This window comes from Lytechinus variegatus, chromosome 2, assembly GCF_018143015.1.
Source record: "Lytechinus variegatus isolate NC3 chromosome 2, Lvar_3.0, whole genome shotgun sequence".
Lineage (NCBI taxonomy): Eukaryota > Metazoa > Echinodermata > Echinoidea > Temnopleuroida > Toxopneustidae > Lytechinus > Lytechinus variegatus.
In genome coordinates, this window is record NC_054741.1 from 9,604,663 (window position 1) to 9,620,454 (window position 15,792).

Consider the following 15,792-nt stretch of genomic DNA (forward strand, 5'->3'; position numbering starts at 1 on the left):
TAGTCGTAGTAGTAGTAGTAGTAGTAGGAGTACTACGTAGGAGTAGTAGTAGTTGTGGAGCGTTGTGGAGCATTGTGGCCGCCACAATGCTCCACAACGCTCCACAACTACTGGATTAGTCTTCGGACTTTGAAACAGAAGGTCGTGGGTTCGAATCCCAGCTATGGCGTAATTTCCTTCAGCAAGAAACTGATCCACAATGTGCTGCGCACTCAACCCAGGTGAGGTAAATGGGTACCGGTAGGAAGTAATTCCTTAAAAAGCTGTGTGCGCTGTGAACGCCTAGCTTAGCCGGGTAATATAGGAGCGCCTTGAGCACCTAACAAGGTGGATATGTGCGCAATAGAAATACCCTATATTATTATTATTATTATTATAGTTATAGTAGAAGTAGTAGAAGTAGTGTAGCTATTAGAGATAAAAATTAATGCTTCTTCTACTTGCTACAACTATAGTAATGGTATTATTATTATTATTATTATAATTATTATAATTATTATTATTATCATTATTATTGTTATTATTATTATTATTATTATTATTATTATTATTATTATTATTATCATTATTATCATTATTATCATTATTATCATCATCATCATTATATCATCATCATCATTATTATATCCTTACATTATATTCGAGTTCCAAAAATGAAAGTCTCAACATGACAGATTTAGTGGGGGAAATATTTTTTGTTACCAATGTTTCCAATATAGATTATTTTGGAGAGAAAATGACAGATGCACTGCAAGAGTAACTGTGTCCTGGAACCAATTTTTTTTCTCCAATTGGTTGAAGAATTCGAGTCCGGGGACGGCACTACAAGTGGCCGCGCCCCTATTAATCAAAATTATGAAGGGGGACTAGTGAAATATGGGAGGTAGAAAATGGAAGAAAAAATAAAAACAGAGAGACATGGGTCATGTTATTCTATTGCCCTCAATTTGCCCATGTTGAAACGCCCACTCCCCCGCCAACCAAATACCCTGGCGCCGCCTATACCTCTCACTTTTATGGAACAACTTATCTACATTGCTTTCTGATTTTTTTTTAAGTTCATATACATGTATTACGCCAATTTTTACGAAAATTCGTTATTCCGAACACAAGGCGTACGCAAATTGCATACAAGACGTTCCTTAGTCATAAAATAAGAAAGGAGCTCTGCATGCAAAATAAATAGAGTTTGCTACGTGATAGATCGGGGGGGTGTCAATTAAGATATTTCGATAGTGTGACAAGACGAAAATGTTACTTTTTTTACCCAAGTAAATTTTACGGCCTGTTCTCTTTTATATACTGTACTTTCTTCTCTATTTATTTTTCTCCCTCTTTCCTATGGCCTCCTTCTGTGTTTTTGTTTTTGTTTATACCAATTAGAGCGGTCGCCCCCATGTCCGCGACTGTGATACCGCACTTGTGGAAACATTCCTGTTCGAAAAATCTATTATATTTGTGTGTTGAACAAATGAAGGTAGTTGATTGGAATAATGACCTTTTTTTCTTGAACTGTCAGAAAATGTTTGAAGAAATTTATTTTCTTTCAGTGGCGGTCCGCCCTCAAAACTGCTAGATCCGCCACTTGTTCGTTATAAATCCGACAATACACGGTTGACATTCAGAAGGTGGTTCAGTATACGATAGTCTGAAAAGGAAAATACGGTTTCTTAATACGAAAATTATCAATTCATTATTTAATTTCTGACTATGGAAATCTTCCGAGTAACGAACCTAATATAATAGCTAATTTCGTTTTCGAATTAACGAACTTTGGGAAATCGAACTTTTCATCATCGGAATAAAAAACATTCGGAAAACGAGCCTATCCGGGGCCTATCCTTTGGAACGATCATATCAGGGATATTTAGAATAACGAGGTAAATTATTAACCAATTATGAGGAGAGAGAGAGGGGGTGGGGCAGGACGAGGAAGAATGAAAGGACCTAGCTGACGTGATAAGGTGCATGAGGGTAGATAATGTCACCTATATTGATTTTTCTGATGTCATGATCACGTGGAGCAGCATTCTTTTTGTTCCGTCACTTGCAGCCTCGTGACCCGAATGTAAGCCTACAATAGTATACAATATACTGGAGGTCTTATAAGCTTATAACGCATTTGAAATTTAGCAATATTTTTTTGTGAAGTTTTATGCACAGGGGTCGCGGAGTGGTTTTCAAAGTGGGGGTGGGGGCTGACCATGCAAATCACAACCATATAATAATTTTTACGTGTTTTTACATGTTGTTTTTTTAAAGTGGGGGAGCCCCCCCCGTTTCCGCGGCCCCTGATGCACAATATTGCACATCATCATGAATATTCATTATGTGGGCTGAGGATGTCACATCCCCACTTTCCATTTTCTAATGCTATTACATGGAATCACAATTTCATTAATTTCATTATTTCATCTTTATTTGAAATTTAGCAATATTTTGTGAAGTTATATGCTCAATTGCACATCATCACGAACATTCATTATGTGGGCTGATGATGTCACATCCACACATTCCCTTTTCTTATGCTATTACATGAAATCATTATTTCATCTTTTTTAATGCATGAGGGTATGATATGACTCCCTTCTAATGAAGTAAGTTGCAGCAGTGAATATCAAATATATTAAATCATTTTTTAAAATCATTCAAGCTTGCTTTTGTGACTACCCTTGCAACCATCTTATTCATTGTGAGTAACAGAAAATACCACTTAAAATTATGATTCATTTGATTATTTGTATACAAAATTATCTGTTCATTATCTTTAAGTCAAATTTTAAATAACTGCATAATAATTGCAAAAACCAATAAATGACAAGAAATTTGTCAATCATTTTTTTTATTCTAGAAGGAAAAACTTGGAATGTCTGTCTATTGAATATTCATGAAGACATGCATACTGTCATTAATTGTCCGATTTTGACAAAATTTTCAGTGTTTTGTTTACTGATTTATATTAATCTAATTGAATCATACTATTGTCAGCCTGGAGTACCCCTTTAAAATTGTTCGTTAAAACGATTAACTCGGTTACTTCTCTGGTTGAAACTTACATCATAAAACAATACACTGGGATAAGAAGTAGCTCCTAACAGCTAACTTTGGGGGAGGAGGCGTTGGTCTGTACAATGAATATAACCCATGCAGCAAGTAAAGGGAATAATGAGTTACTAGTAACATTCAACGCCGTTAAAAAAACGATAATGATATTTCCCTTATTTTTTACGAATTCATCAATTTCATACTAGACTTAAAAATGCATGGAAAAAATATTTTAGGTATTCTTGAAGATCTTTTTTGGGTTCAGAACTTTGAATGTTACGTCCCCGGGTTACATAACCTCTTAATATTATTATTTTTTATTATTTTTTATTAATCTATTTATCTATCTATCTATCTATCTATTTATCTATCTATTTATCTATCCATCCATCCATCCATCCATCCATCTATCTATCTATCTATCTATCTATCTATATATCTATCTATCTTTGTACAAGCTTTATACTGCCGGTAACGTCCAGGGGCGATGAAGGTATATGTTCTTATTTTCTAAACTAGTTCGACCAAGGAGTTTTGGTTCGACACGTCCAGTGGAAGTCAGTGCAGTGCACCCTAGCTCACACCCAGCTTGAGATTCAGGACAAAGAGGGATGAAATTTCAAAAAGTCGGGATGAGAAGGGGGATCACAGGATCATACGAGGTATTACAAAAAAAGAAGACGAATGCATTTCATCATTATCATGTGAGTGATTACGTCATTGAGATGGATTTCATGTTGAAACTGCATGTATGTAACGTAATGCCTCACGTGATGATCGATAAATCAAGGGGGCGTGGCTAAGTAATATTCCAGCTGACCTTATTTCCAGCTAAAATTATATCTCTATAATCCGCATGCTACGTACCTAACTTTTTTTTGGAACTGTTGATGTTTTCCTTTCTTTATTTACAATTTAAATTATAATATGATTTGGCCTAATTATCGCTCTTTTCAATGAATGTAATTTTTTTATAAGAGTAGACGTATTATCACATCCACTATTATGACAGAGGAGTCTGAATTTAGGCTAATAATCCGCACTCACGTGAGTTTATTTGTAAACAACGTCGTTGACGAATTCTGCCTTGACGAAAAAAGGTGTGATGAAAAATCGCTGATCAGGTATTTAAAGTTAGATGTTTCATGGATAAAACTTGAGGGGACTTTAACATCTGATTCATTGCACCGTTTGATAGACTTCTTGTTGTTTCATTCCACGACTTTATGCATTAGCAGCCAGTAGCGCAGGTACGTAAACTGAACCAAGTCAGGCAGCTAACCACGGCACAGCCACAGGCCAGGCCCAGCCAGGGCCAGGGAGCTCCGCCTCGAAGCTCCGCCGCGATGCTAATTTTTTGACCGGCGTGGTTAATGCCCGGGGTTAATGCCAGTTTCGTCCACTCATTTGATCTGCCATCAGTTCGTCCACTATCCACATTGTCTAATTGCAAATTCGCCTAATATTATAACCGGTTGTTTGTCCAATATAGTCATTTCATTTGGTCTAATTCAGTGGACTAGTGTCAACTGTCGTGACTAATTTAGTCTCTGATCTAGGACCCTGTGCTAATTGTGCAAAATGAATTAAAATGAATTGGATATTAATATTAGAACAACTGGTTAGGAGAAGAAATGGTCATATATATGAAAGGTTATTAGACAGCGTGATAATTGGACCAAATGGTTGTTATGTTAGATGAAATGTTGATGGATGGAATGGCATAATTTAAATGAAAAGAGGCCATGGCATGTGGTGAGTGGACGAGTTGGCAGTAGACGAATTGGTAATTCACCACCATCATTGTGTCACCCTTTGTACGCTCGCACTCGGGACTGCTGCAGCTAGGTAAAAGCCGAACAAGTCATTTTTAATGAATCAATCACACATTTTGACTTACTTTGGGATGATCTGTATGGATTTAGATATAGGCCTAAGCACTCATTCAATGAACAAGGTTATAATAAGCCCTAGACCAAAAGCTTCGGCCTCTGTTATGTTGGTTGTTCAGCTGAACTCCGTTGGCTTCACTCACCAAATACAGAGACCGAAGTTCTAGCGCGATCTGTACAGGGGACTCAATGGCCATATGTTCATGTACTTAAGATTGGATAAAACAGGGAAGTGAATTTGCGCGACAGCCGAGGTAAGTCACTGTTTTTGTTCCTTTTAACTTGATTTTTCTCAGTTTTTTGGCAATTAATGCCAAGAGGGAATATTAATTTGCATTTTGGTTGTGTTAACTTTCAAAATTTTTATTCATTAAAGACAAAAATTGAAGAGCCCCGACGGGGGGATTTTGCATTGCAAGTCCCCTAATGGTGGCTGCACGATAGCGAGCCGTCTGTGTATGAGGAGAAAAAAAAAAAATAAAATGTTAAAAAACTCCTCGAAACAGACGGCTGCCAGCTGTCTAAATAAGCCCTAACCATCTTTGTCTTGGCCAGGGATTTATTATTTACTATCAAAATAGTAATACAGTACTCATGTTTTTTTTACCAGTCGACTTATTAATGACCAGTAGACTACCTTTCTGATTATTACTTTCAATCTTTCTCTAGTTGTAAACATCCATCAGCTTCTGCATTTCATTATTTTATAGAAATATCGCCAAACATTGGGCTAGATTATTTTATGTGCACTTTGTTTTATAAGTTGATTTGTACGCAGTGCTCCATGTGGGGGGTGATATGCTTCCGAGCAACAGCTATTATGCTTTTATCACCCCTGATCAGCATTTAGCACTGCTCCATTCTGTATTGTTTCTTATTACCATGTATAATGTCATCTATTCTTGTATCATTATTTGGTCAAATAAATAATGATAATAATAATAATAATAAAAAAATCCCAAAATTTGAATACTGACTCTGTGCAGCAGCCAGAAAGAATGTTGATAGAGTCAGAGTTTTTTTATTAGTTTTGGCAGGCGTGGATCCAAGAAAATTGGTAAAAATTGTTTCATGTCAGAGCAGGGACTCTTTTTTTTCCATTGTCAAATTTTTGATCCATGGGTATTTCTTATATAGTTGAAATAATGGCATTAATGCCATGCTATGAATTCCTATACATAGGCCAAAGACTGTCTGGATGCAGTAAACTGTACTGCACTGCTGGTACGCTGATCATCTTGGAGCAGCACTAGACCGAATTAATCAGTCTATTTTGGTCAGGGATATCATGGATATGATTCACTGAGACTCAGTATGGAGGAGAACTAGAAAGTGTTGAAGAACTCTACTTCTTCTTCTTCAATGTAGTCCAGTTCACCTTTGGTGTATATAACCATACACAGCAGACATATCAGTCTAGCGTCACTTTAATACACTGGAAGAAGACGACATCTTTTCACTGTTTCGGCACAGCTCAATCCTGAGCTCAGTGACATACTGTGTCATGGTTTGATTTCTTTTACAGTCTGACTGGTACTCAAACTCTTATTGTTAATGTTATTTGATTAAATTACAGGTACAAACCAAAATGCTAAGACTGATTGTCATTGCCGCTGTGCTTGTATCATCAGCTAGTGCTGCATGTAAATGTGGTCCTGCTCAATACATGGGAGGCCTTGGTAAGTCTCATTCAGACTTTAGCATATATGTTGTGATATAGACAGAAATATCAGTCTGTTTCGGTTATGAGACCTTGTCTACCTTCATGGCATATTGGCATTCCTCCCCTCTCAGGAGAACAACTAAGAAAATCAGGAAATATTTAAAAAGAATAAAACATTAAGATTTTTCACTCTAGTTGCGATACTGATTAAAAATACAGTATGCAAACGAGCAGAATAATGGTATTGAAAATAAGTCAGAGTACATGTATCTATCTGTTACTGTTAGGTTATTGAAGATTAATAGAGTACTGTACTAAGAGGCTATTCCCAGTACTCCTTAAATTTGTCTGAATCTGATAGTTGGACCTATTTGATGTGGAAATCTTGGAAGTTCACATTTTGTCGTGTCAGTGTACGATAAATGCACATGACAAGAAGGAAACACCTGGGGTAAAAAAAATTTGAAGATTCCTCCTGGGATCAGCTGACTTCAAATCATTTTCTAATTGGTTTCAAGTGTTATTGTTTGTGGCTAAGTAATATTATGTGGATTGCGAATACATACTTGTTATATCACAATTTTGATACTGTTAATGAACTACATTTAAAGAACAAAATAAGAAGTATTGTTGGTGAAGTAAAATGTTAGCTTTCCTTTCACTCTCATCAATTATATAATCATACATGTTACACATACATAATTTAGGGAAAGCTGGTCTGTTAAATAGATGGAACACTTTTGCATACTAAGTTATGAGAACTTTGCCTTTTTCATGATACTTGACATATTACTGAGAATTGCCTTGTCCTTTGGGTTGAAAGTTGTGAAGTTGCCTATTTTGCCACTTTATATAGCACTGAAAGGAATTGGCAGATTGTGATTTTTTGTTCTCTTATTACTAGATTCCCATCATTGATTAAAGTGACAGTTTAAGTGATATATGTATGTAGAAAAGTAATTGGGGGAGATATACAAGTGTGATGTCACATAATGGGAAAAATTCCATTGACATTAGTGATCTCAACATTCAAATGCTTATAACTTTCTCATCATTTGTTAGATTTTTATCAAAATTTAATTGATTTGCTTCTTTCATATTTCTGTTTTCAAACAAGATGAATAGATCTCTGCATCTTAATTCTGAATGGGTGTGCTAATACACCCAGGCCATAGTATTATAATGGTTCATGAGCCAGATCTAGAACTACAATTAAATGATTAGAGCTAACATTGATTTTAAAGACTTTCACAAATTCTTTGTTTGGAGTGACTTCATGTATTTTTTACGGTTGGTTTTTTGGGGGGTAACAGAACCCTGATTTTGATTGAGTCTATTTGTTTTCTTCATTGACAGGGAGTGTTGTCGGTGAATCAACACAGCCTCCTCTTGGACTGAACGTTGCTGAGTTTGGTGCATGGGACTTTGTGAACCGTAGGTTCGGATTTAAGGTTGATCTGGTTTTTTCTAATGGCACTTCAGTCAGCTACAGGATGATCCAGAACTATACAGAGGTATGGAGATGCCACCATTACAACCTTACTGGAAAGACCACAATGTTCCACAGTGTGGTCACAGTGTTGTCACAGTGTTGAACACAATGTGAAATCACCTTCACACTGTTACATTTGAGCACAGTGTGAATCACATATTCACATATTCAACTAATGTGAACACACTGAATTTTCACACTTTCAAGGTGTCCACATGATGAAAATAATCTTCACACTGTTGACTTTGAGCATTTTAACAGTGTGGATATTATTTTCACATAGTCCACTATGTGAACACACTGTGATCACACTGTGTTCTTTCCAGAAGGGAAGATGTAGGCCAAGGTCACTTTTCAAATATAAGATGCTCCAGTATGTTCAAGTACTGGTAGATTTTATAACATTAGATTAAATCATGTTTGGTTTTTGCATTGATTTTATGCTTTAATAATGTTGGGAGTCATTCAATCCTTGCCTATTTTCACTTTCAAGAACAAAAATGAATACCCCCCCAAAAAAAAAAAAAAAAAACTTGTAATAAAAACCCACATGTCCAATCCTCTTTAATGGAAAGTTAATGAAAGCTTGTTTTACCACGTCACATACAGTAAACTGTCATTCAGGATCTCATGATTTCCTATTTATTTGCTTTGTTTACTAGGGTGCTCAGTGGATTTTCATAGATGAGTACAAGTTCTGTGAGAAGCAAAAGGCAGTGTTACCAGAGCCTTCAAATTGCATTCCAGGTAAATAAGCCATATCTCTCAAGGGTGGCACTCTCACTTCATTGGTGTTTTGTATTCTCAAAATCCATTCTTTGTATATAATTCCACATGCTTGTTGTGTTTATTTTACTCCCCAAACTAGTATACACTCTATAAAACATATGCCTGGCTTATCTTATTAGTGTTAACGTACATTCTAAATGTTTTTTCTCTCTCTCTCTCTACCAGAAACTGCGACCTCCTTTGGTAAACTGTATGTCGGAGGCTTTAGTGGATCTAGTGATACATTAGAAGTGGAGACCTGGGTTAATACAATCAGTGAAGGCACTCTAATGGGATCTGGTAGTATGACAGTGAGGACCAAGGACTGTTTCCCTGTAGGTGCTCAATTCATGGGTACCAGTACTGAGATGGGACCAGCAAGTGAGTCTGGAAATTCATGTTTTCTATTTGGGTGTAACTTAAACTTAGAAATGTTGATATCTTGAAAGACTGGGGTAGCTGATTTAGCCAACCCCATCCTTAAAGGTCAAGTCCACCCCTGAAAAAAAGTTGATTTAAATAAACAGAGAAAAATCAAACATGAATAACGATGAAAACTTCATCAAAATCGGATGTAAAGTAAGAAAGTTATGACATTTTTAAAGTTTCGCTTATTTTCACAAAACAGTTCTATGCTCAACTCAGTGATATGCAAATAAGAGAGTCAATGATGTCACTCACTATTTCTTTTGTTTTTTATTGTTGTCTCACCTGCGAAGCAAAGTGAGACTATAGGCGCCGCTTTTCCGACGGCGGCGGCGACGGCGGCGGCGGCGTCAACATCAAATCTTAACCTGAGGTTAAGTTTTTGAAATGACATCATAACTTAGAAAGTATATGGACCTAGTTAATAAAACTTGGCCATAAGGTTAATCAAGTATTACTGAACATCCTATTAGAGTTTCATGTCACATGACCAAGGTCAAAGGTCATTTAGGGTCAATGAACTTAGACCATGTTGGAGGAATCAACATCGAAATCTTAACCTGAGGTAAAGTTTTTGAAATGTCATCATAACTTAGAAAATATATGGACCTAGTTCATGAAACTTGGACATAAGGTTAATCAAGTATCACTGAATATCCTGCATGAGTTTCACATCACATTACCAAGGTCAAAGGTCATTTAGGGTCAATGAACTTTGGACGAATTGGGGATATCTGTTGAATTCCCATCATAACTTTGAAAGTTTATGGATCTGATTCATGAAACTTGGACATAATAGTAATCAAGCATCACTGAACATTTTGTGCAAGTTTCAGGTCACATGATCAAGGTCAAAGGTCATTTAGGGTCAATGAACTTTGGCCGAATTGGGGATATCTGTTGAATTCCCATCATAACTTTGAAAGTTTATGGATCTGATTCATGAAACTTGGACATAATAGTAATCAAGCATCACTGAACATTTTGTGCAAGTTTCAGGTCTCATGATTAAGGTCAAAGGTCATTTAGGGTCAATGAACTTTGGCCGAATCGGGGGTATCTGTTGAATTACCATCATAACTTTGAAAGTTTATGGATCTGATTCATGAAACTTGGAAATAATAGTAATCAAGCATCACTGAACATTTTGTGCAAGTTTCAGGTCACATGATCAAGGTCAAAGGTCATTTAGGGTCAATGAACTTTGGCCGAATTGGGGATATCTGTTGAATTCCCATCATAACTTTGAAAGTTTATGGATCTGATTCATGAAACTTGGACATAATAGTAATCAAGCATCACTGAACATTTTGTGCAAGTTTCAGGTCTCATGATTAAGGTCAAAGGTCATTTAGGGTCAATGAACTTTGGCCGAATCGGGGGTATCTGTTGAATTACCATCATAACTTTGAAAGTTTATTGGTCTAGTTCGTTAAACTTGGACATTAGAGTAACCAAGTATCACTGAACATCCTGTGCGTGTTTCAGGTCACATGTCCAAGGTCAAAGGTCAATGAACTTTAGCCGAATTGGGTGTATCTGTTGAATTACCATCATAACTTTGAAAGTTTATGGATCTGATTCATGAAACTTGTACATAAGAGTAATCAAGTATCACTGAACATCCTGTTCCAGTTTCAGGTCACATGATCAAGGTCAAAGGTCATGTAAGGTCAATGAACTTTGGCCATGTTGGGGTTTTTTGTTGAATAACCATCCTATCTCTGTAAGTTTATTGGTCTAGTTCATAAAAAGAGGACATAAGAGTAACCATGTATCACTGAACATCTTGTGCGAGTTAGAGTAGTATGCAAAGTCAGCACTGCTGCTATATTGAACCGCGTGATGCAGGTGAGACGGCCAGAGGCATTCCACTTGTTTGAATTATACAATATGTAAAGTTTTATGAATTTGACAATTAGGAACCCCTTGCTGGAACCACAAAATGTTAAAATAATGGAATTCCATGTGTTCAGGGAGGAATGAAACTTTGTTTCACATGACAATGACAAGAAAATCAAAATATTTCATATTTCATGTAATAAAATTCAAAAGAAATTGTGAGTGGGTGATGTCATCAGTCCCCTCATTTGCATACCAAACAGGATGTGCATATAACTGTTATGAGAAATTAAGCGAAATTTTAAAATGTTGTAACTTTCCGTTTTTACATCTGATTTTGATGAAATTTTCAGTGTTATGCTTGTTTGATTTTTCTCTTTCTGTTCAAATCAGCTTTTTGCTGGTGTGGACTTGTCCTTCAAGATCTCAGCTGTTGACTGCATGATCTCAATGGAAATTTGGATGCACATAGTGTCTGTGATGTTTCTCTGAAATGGAAATAAAATTCTTCAAAATTGTTTTTTGTTTCCTAAATCATGCATGAAATCAAATTTTTACTCCCAGTCACAAAATGATTCTTTAAAATGGGTAAATTTTCTTTCTAAATACTCCTATTTTTCAATCCTGGTTTATTATTAGCTGGTTTGCCTAAATATGTCGACGAGATTTTTACAACAAAAAACATAAAACAATTTGAAATTGAATCTGTACCTGAAACAATATATTTGGAGCAATTTTTGGTCTGCCATGCAAAGGAGAAAACCTGTTCATGGGCAACTTTTGAACCATAGTTATCACGAAATTGGTCTCAAAAGATGCTCATTAATAGAAAGAACGATATGCAACATTGCAGTGATAGATTCTGGCATGTAAGACTTATTGCAAAAGCAGTCAATCAGCCCCGTTCTTTTTAGGGTTAATCCCTAGTCTGAATATATGATTGAACTATGGGTAGCTATAAAAATGTGGAAAAATTTTCAATATTTGGTCAGGTGGTAGGACATTTGGCACCTGGGGGGTGTTTCACAAAGATTTAAGTATTACTTAGAGTCGCACTTAAATACTGACTTGCGTACGTTATGAAAGGCTTGACCGCATTGGTCAGATCGTTTCATGAGGACGCGCACTAATGCGTATCTATCAATAAGATCGCGCGTTGCATATCATGTACGCGTCTGCATTTAAGTGCGACATAAGTCATGCTTAAATCTTTGTGAAACACCCCCCTGAACTATAAAAGTCTTCAGGGATTGATGAGAACAATAGCACCCTTCCCACTGGAGCATGAACAAAAAGTGCAGTGACCTGCTTAAAAAAAATTTTGTCAGAAAATTTGTACATGATGTAATCAATCATTGTAATATGAAGTCACAAATTGTGAGGTTGATCCTTTTTCTGACATATGAAATGGGCAATAATTCAATTGTGTTTTGTTTTTTCAATTTATTAATTTACGCAAGTGCTCCAGAGTATGTTTAAAGACCATAATTCTCTAAATAATTCTTGGTTTTTACCTAGAAAATTATCATACTTATCAAACAAAAGTAACCACCACCACCCAGAGAATAAAATTGCACAGAATAAATCACATTTAATGATTTAAACTCCCTATTTAAAAGCAATATCAAATGTATTTTTGTTGTTGTTGACAGCTGCGGTAATTATGTCTTCTGGTTGGTATAACATGACAGAAGGTATCCCCCATCCTGAAGATTGGTTTACCCTTCCCAGCTACTGCAACTCACAGGTAAGAAAGACAATGGGACAGGTCGAAGGTCAGTATGTAAATGAGAGAGCTGATGATGTCGCACTGTATTAAAAAAAATATATGAATTATGGAAGTCCATTTTTGTAAAGAAGACAATAAGGAAGGTCTTTATTGATTCACATTGGGTTGCAATAATGGAATTTCTAATATTTACAGAGAAATTAAACCAAGTTTTTATTATGAATAAGAACCATTGAAAATATCATATCTCCCATAATGAAATGCAAAAGAAATACAGAGTAAGTTTTGTTATTGGTTCCTTTATTTCCATACTGCCTCTGTTGAACATATTTCTCCTTTGTGAAAATATGCCAAACTGAAAGTGAATTACTTTCTTTTTCACTTTTGATTTTTATGAAATTTATAGCATTATCTTTGTCTGACTTTTACATATTTATTCAAATTCATGTTTATTTGGGGTGGTCTTGACCTTCAAGAAAATTTCGGCTGTAAACAAGTATTAGTTTCAGATTAATCGCTCCTTTTGTGAAATGTTGAATTCTTCCTTTGCTTGTACTCTAATATTAATCCAAGTTAAGTATGAATTCATTTCTTTGTTCAATTTCTTACAGGAGTCGAATGCAGTAAAGCGCCATCCTATTCAAAAGCTGAATTTTAAGAGGTTCTTCTAAGTATTGTCATATTGCAAAGGGATCCAGATCAGATGCATTTTACATAGGGAATTTGATATTTGAATTTTTTTTAATTATTTTTATTACCAATTCTTGATTTGTAAGTTATACAAAATAATTAGTATACTAGGATAAATACTGACTCACATGGTCCTTGTAAAGTGTGATGATGTTCTCTTCATCATGGAGGCTTGCGCCAATCAAAGTGGAAGAAATTTAATTTCTATTTTGTGTGTTTAGATGATACATGCTCACCATTGTTCATTATCATGTTGGCAAACCATTCTTTCAAGACTTGCATAATAGCACAGGCGATAAATGAGAATTTGGAAGAAACAAAGAATTATCTGATTTTTATCTCAGTAAAAGATGAACCTTAGCACTGGTAAGAATGAGTTTGTTATCACTTAGAAAGAGAAACACGGTGATTAATGCTTGATGTTGATTACACTTTGGGCAACCAATCTCTTGGAATGACATGAAGGAGGCACAATTTTTGCCCATGTATTTTGAAATGCACAACCTATTCCCCTCTCCATTCTTGTCAACAGTACTGTGTGTAGATGTAACGGAAGCTATAGCTTTTGAATTTTGTAGATATTGTTATCTTGATTTTTAAGACCAATTTTGATATATATACAATCATCTAAGCAATAGAAAATCAGTTGATATAATTATATAAAAATGTGACTTTTTAATGTGATGAAATCATTTATATGAAACCAATTTTTTCCCTATGATTTAAGATATCTGTATATAATGATGAGAGTACAAAATAGTTTTTGATGTTCTTTGAGTCAAATCTTTTAATTATTGTGCATTTTATGAAAACAAATTATAGTACTAATCATTTCATGAGTCAGTACTAACTGAAGTGTGTCATTTTTAAATTTTCTGGAAACCCTCAGCTGGCTGATTTATACAAGCTAGTTGCTAGTAAATATAAATGAACAAAATTAACAGTGATGATAATACATCTAATAGAATGATTATTATGAAATGATGAAATTGTAAGTCTTGAAAAAGGATAGTGCCTCGTGGGAAGTGACTGCAATCAGGATTGTTCCAATAGAAAAATGTATAAATACAAAATCATTTCATAATTACATTTGATAGTCTAACTGATAGTTATCAGATAAAGAGAGTGTACAAATATTGATTATAGACAATCGTTGGCTTTTCAGATGAGTAATTTCCTGCTTTTATTGTATTGTATCCTCAAGTGTTCTCATTGTGTGCCTTTCCTCTGTCTATCATATTAAAGTAAAATCATTACTGATTTGACTTCAAACTTACTGCTTTGGCTGTCGTTAAGTTTGTTTTAATGTTGATTTTTATTGTGGGCACATAAGTTATTGTTAAAAAAGTCAAACAGCCTTAGAAAAGGATGGATACATGACAAGAATCTGAATTGATTGATAAAATCACTAAATTTTACAAAATAGCAATTAAAGATAAAATGTTTCAACCATTTATAACCAACAGGTTTAGGCTATCCCAGTTAAAACATATTTTCAGTCATGTTTTCATATATAACAAAGAAAGATGAACAGGCTGAGTGGAAATGATGAGAAAATTTGGGCTAGAGGTGTGACCAGTAGTGGGGGGTGGGGAGAGGGGCATATGCTGCCCCCCATTTGACTCCCTGAGTCCCCTCCCCTTTATGAAGTGAGAGTGAAAGTTTTCAGAGAGAATATTCAATTTGCTTGTCAATTCTTGTCTTAATTACCTGCATAGATCGTAGTTTCTAGAGAGATTAGTTCAGCATATAGGGGGCCTATTGTGCTGGATGATGATCTTAATGTGGTTGTGGTTAAGACCGTTTGCTATTTATTTCGGAGCATAAACATGCATGAATGAGGAACTCTTGAGAAAGTTATATGCATCATCAGCTGCAATTTGAAATATAGGAAGGTATTAAGATTCGTAAAACAGGAGATGATGAATATAATATTTTCAAAGTAGAGTATAAGAATAAATCTCTGAAGTTGAATTAATGTTGGATAGAAGTCTAAGGCTTTATGATGTCAGTCAGTCTATTATATATAGGCTATCATTAGTTTTGGGGCGTAACAAATTAAGGTGGGAGTAATCCAATTAAAGTTCCTCTGATTGGTCTACAGGCTACTGATGTGCATCACTGTCTATCAAATTTTCTCTGATTATAAGGGGTGTATTCATCGAGGGATGGTCTTTTATGGTCAGGGCCATTAAAATGGGTATGGTAATGGGGGTTTTGGGAGTTCTAACATTAAGCCCGGGGG

The 15,792-nt window shown here is 35.4% G+C and overlaps 1 protein-coding gene across 2 annotated transcripts; it reads left to right on the plus strand.

The window, feature by feature from the left end:
* Positions 1-4,079: 4,079 nt before the first annotated feature.
* LOC121407258 (development-specific protein LVN1.2-like) lies at positions 4,080-13,855 on the plus strand. 2 transcript variants are annotated; one of them, XM_041598235.1, is made up of 7 exons: positions 4,080-4,169; positions 6,514-6,616; positions 7,957-8,114; positions 8,755-8,839; positions 9,047-9,241; positions 12,781-12,875; positions 13,469-13,855. In XM_041598235.1, the coding sequence occupies exons 2-7, from the start codon at positions 6,526-6,528 to the stop codon at positions 13,526-13,528; spliced, it is 684 nt and encodes a 227-aa protein (XP_041454169.1). In that variant the 5' UTR covers positions 4,080-4,169; positions 6,514-6,525; the 3' UTR covers positions 13,529-13,855. The 2 variants fall into 2 exon arrangements, with proteins under 2 accessions (XP_041454169.1, XP_041454168.1); XM_041598234.1 differs by having other exon boundaries at positions 4,136-4,295.
* Positions 13,856-15,792: the final 1,937 nt, after the last annotated feature.